This window comes from Primulina eburnea, chromosome 14, assembly GCF_022965805.1.
Source record: "Primulina eburnea isolate SZY01 chromosome 14, ASM2296580v1, whole genome shotgun sequence".
Lineage (NCBI taxonomy): Eukaryota > Viridiplantae > Streptophyta > Magnoliopsida > Lamiales > Gesneriaceae > Primulina > Primulina eburnea.
Window position 1 is genome coordinate 5,978,654 of NC_133114.1, and position 4,581 is coordinate 5,983,234.

A 4,581-nucleotide genomic window follows, 5' to 3' on the forward strand; every position below is an offset into this window, starting at 1 on the left:
CCGACCAGAGACTCTTACCAACATCCCAAGGAGTGATTTGAACCATGGCTAAGGGCCCTAGGCCAGCCACAATCCGCGTCACACCAAAACTCAACCGAAACTCCAACCGAGAACCAACGTGCATGCGTGTGTAGTGTTTTGCCTTGATCGATGTCTTGCGTCGTTCCAGTGGCCATTTGATTGACCATGGCCCGATCTAGACATCTAGGAGCATGATATGAACCGTGGCTAAGGGCCATAGGCCAACCATGATCCATACCAAGCAACAAAAGAAACGAAACCATATGCTGAAAAATGGAACAGGCCGAAGGGTTATAGGGGGATGTTTTGATGTTTTGATTAAAAACCGATGAGCCATGGACCAAGCCACCAAAAGGGTGACTTAGTCACGTCTTAGACATGCTAGGGGAGTGATCTAACCATGGCTATAGACCCTTGGGGCAGCCAAGATCAGATCCTTCCTCCTTGCCATCAAAACTGAATTTCGAAACTCATAATGGACCAAATGAGAAGTTGCTGTCCATTTCTGAATTTCCAGCAACCAGGGGCTTGAACGAATGGACCTATCTGATCCTAATACCTCCTATTACGTGTACATATGTCGCCTTGGGAGCCTGGAGTCGAACCAATCACCTGAAACTCACAAACCAAGAAAAACGTGAAGCTTGCCAAGAAAGGATCGAAAATCTGCATGCGTTGCTTCAAAGTGTTTTGACATGTATCTCGGTTTTTGCTTGAATAAACATGATCATATACTGAAAAATAATTGCTAATATGACTTGATTGAGGTTTGAAAGAAATCTAGACATGCCTGGTTTCGTTTCGAAAGAAAACGAACGAAACGTCGACGACGCGGCACGGAGGAGATGGAGCGCTTCTTTCCTTTCCTCTTGCACTCGATTTTTCTTTCTTTCCCTCTAGCAAAGAATCACGATTTTTTTCACACAAATGGGGCTCTGAATGGTGCTGAATTCGGTGGTGAGGGAGGGAGGAAATGGTTGGCGAGTGAGAGAAGATGGGTGCAAAATATAAGGATCATATCAAGACTAAGTCTCCTCAATTTAAATTTTGAATTCTTGTTGCTATCAAATGATCTCTTGGGTGATTCTAGAGTGTGTTGACCGATCAACCATGCCAACTTAGACTAGTATAAGCTCTTTAATTAATTAAATGGTATTAAACAAATGGGAGGGATTATCCTACTAATTAATTATCAAGAAGGGGTCAAAGTTGGATGAGTTGGCAAGGTGTTGTCTAGGCAAGGGGTGGCCGAAATTGCATAATAAAATGGTAGGGGAGAAATTGATTATCTAGTACATTAATAACCCTTAAAAGCCTTACTAATCCTTTAATTAATTTAATGAGCTAACCCCTTAATTGTGCCACTTAAATGAGTTTATTTCTTAATTACCTCAAGCAACTTAAATTAAATCCTCAAACCTCCTTACTAGCTCAAATGAACTTACTTGCTAGCTAAATTAACTTTTGGAAATGTTTCTCAAATCTTAAATTCTATCTCAAAACTCCAACTCCAGTCCGGCCTCACTTAAATAACTGAAATGCTAAAAATCAAACTACTGAACTGAAATAATGAATAATTAACTTTAAATAAATGAATTTAAAATAATTATGCAGTGAAGTCAAATTTAAATTTAAAAATCTAGAATTATGCATGGCTTACGTAGACTGATTTACGGGTTCTACAGAATATATGTAGGGTTGACCCGTATCACAGATAAAGATTCGTGAGACCATCTTACAAGAGACCTACTCACAGTACATTTTGTTAAAATTTATGTATATGTCTATCTATCCGTCTACCCAACTAAAATTGGGTAGATGAGATTCTACCTATGTGGGCATTATCCTCACTTCATTTCAACGGGTAAGATCTTGTCACACGTACAATTTTAAAAAAAAGTGGGTCTTATATATGCATAGGGAAATCTTGGTCATCTATCCTATCATGAGAGTAATGCCCACATGGGTAGGATGAAATAAACCCTATATTTGAGTACCATTTACTAACGTTACGTTTGGTAGACATGATGGGAGTAATAATATGTAGACAATACAGTGGATTATAAGGTGGTATTGCATGAGATATAATACCTTGCATAAAAAATGATTTTTGTTTGCTTCCATTGTTAACCTTGTGATTGATTGAGTTGGTAAAATATACTTTCCCGTTTTATCCCTGTTGAGTATATTATTTACACATTACCGCATAGCTCTCCCTCTAGATCTACAATCTCAGACGTATGGATTACCCCATAGCTCTCCCTCGATGGTTTAAATTTCTTCCATCTCAAATATGAAGCGAATCCCCCTGAAATTTTTGGCAAACGATCTGGTAATGTAAAAATTTCTATGTAATTTCTATTTTGGCAAATTTTTTTATTTTATACCTGTAATCTTCGATTTCTCGGTTTGACGTCGTTACCAATAGGTTTTGTGGTCATCTCCTTCTCGTTGTTGCTACCAAAAATTATTTTGTAGGTTTGTGGGTGATTTTACCATAGACAACCCACAAGTTTCCTTTGAAACATAAATCGAAGGGCACAACCAGCTACTTCTCCGAAATTAATTCGATGGTGATTTCTTGTTTTGTTTCAGTATTTTCAATTTTGTGCAACTCTATTTGTGCGTTTGTTTTCTGCATATTTTTCGGAAAATGTTTGATTTCTTCATAGTTTTGTAGTCGTCAATGTTCTTAACTATTTCCATGTTTAATTAGTAAGTGAATACAATTTTGTGTAACGTCGTATCATGTATTAGTTTGCTCTATTAATTGTAGACCAAAACCTACGTGGTTTTTGTCGGTAGGAAGCCTAGAGTGTACGATAGATGGTCCGAGGCAAACGCCCAAGTTTGTCGTTTCCCTGGTGTGTGTTACCAAGGTTATGAAAGTAGGGCAGCTGCAGAGGAAGCATACAACGCTTCTTTACCAAAACCAGTTGCTGTCGACATTTTGAATGACTCGAATTGCTCAAGTTCTACTACTACTGCATCTTGTACTCGAGAAACAAATCAAACTAAGACATTAGCGGACCTAGTAAAGGAAGTATCTGATTTAGGTCGTGAGAATCACAATCTAGGCATGAAATTGGAGAAGTTTTCTGAGGAGATACGAAAGTTATTGGAGGAAATCGAAAATGGTTCTGTTAGTAGCTATTTTTGGGTATTAAGCTTGGTTCTGTTATTTTAGTAAATGGAAAATCCACCTTACATAACTTGATGTATCTGGTTTATCCAACTCGCAAAAGATAAACAGTTGGTTCATCAAAAATTGCAAACACATCAACCAAAAACACCCTAAACCCGTTACCATTACTCACCACGAAACAAGCTTTAAACAAAGCAAATCCTTGCACGGTCACCTACTCGTTTGAACAATGCCAGATCATTATGATTGTTGAATAGCAACTTAGTGGCAGCCACTTGCTCGTCCTCCGAAAGCTCAGTCAGACTTTGCAATGCAGCAAGTACCGTATCTTGCACTTCTGAAATTTTCTCCTGAGAAGACATTTCCTTGATCAAGTGTGACATCGTATCTTTCGTTATGTCAGCGAGGTTGTTGATTGCTTCAACTATGGAGTCATCATGCTCGTTTATTTGCTTCTTTTTCTTACTTTCGGAACTTGCACCTTCAACTGATTTTGACGTAGGCGTATGCGTTTCGGGTATGGAATCATCAGCACCGTCAGTCGTGTTAAAAGTACGATTCTCTCCAAGGAACTCTTCATAAGGCAGTTCGTTACCCAATTTCAGAACTTGTTGTAGCACATTCTCAAAATGCTTTGATTGATCCCCAGTTGCTCGATCGTTTCCGAATATTTCACACCAGTAACCGTAGTGTGACCACTGTTTATGTTGCATTGATCGTAAGCTTGGTTCGTGCTGCAGCAGATGCAATTACAATGGTTCAGTGAATGAGTTACGTAACTGAAGGTCAAAATACGTGGACATACATACCTTCACAATAGATTCCCATGTCTCATCCGTTACATCGATCGTGTTCTCAGTGTCATTCCATCCGACTCCACTTTTGGATAGCAAAGTCATCAATTACTATGTGTTTTCTTCCACACATGAATTTTTGAATTTATATGAGGATTACTACGTAAAGTAGTACCTGGTATTGCTGTCTGCATTGCGTTCTCCAACAGATTCAAGTAACCCGCTTTAAAACCATTATCACTTTTCCAACCCTTCGTGATAATCTCTTTAAGCGATTGTATTAACACGTCTTCCTCACGACCGGTCCAACTTCTCCGTGTCTTATCCACTTTCTTACACCACCCACTGCCACTCGCAGAAGCTGCTACACTGTCCATGCTTACAAAAAAGCTTCAAGTACGAAGTCTGCCATGATATCAAAGTAGTTAGTATATATGATATTCAATCCAAAGTTGAAGGCAGTAGAATTTACGAATGGATGTTCAATTCAAAGCATTTCAATAAACCAACATTGTTGATAACACATAGTTCAAACAGTAGCTTTCATGAACAAAACAACTAAAAAAAAGGCACAATAATGAAAAAGATGAAAGATGTCCAACTACAGACCACACTAACAAT

General features: G+C 38.6%; 1 protein-coding gene across 1 annotated transcript; it reads right to left on the reverse strand.

Moving 5' to 3' along the window:
* Positions 1 to 3,351: 3,351 nt before the first annotated feature.
* LOC140811127 (uncharacterized) lies at positions 3,352 to 4,371 on the reverse strand. Its single transcript, XM_073169000.1, has 2 exons — positions 3,976 to 4,371; positions 3,352 to 3,900 (listed from the first exon to the last, which is right to left on the reverse strand). The coding sequence occupies exons 1-2, from the start codon at positions 4,063 to 4,065 to the stop codon at positions 3,352 to 3,354; spliced, it is 639 nt and encodes a 212-aa protein (XP_073025101.1). The 5' UTR covers positions 4,066 to 4,371.
* Between the last annotated feature and the right edge of the window lie 210 nt (positions 4,372 to 4,581).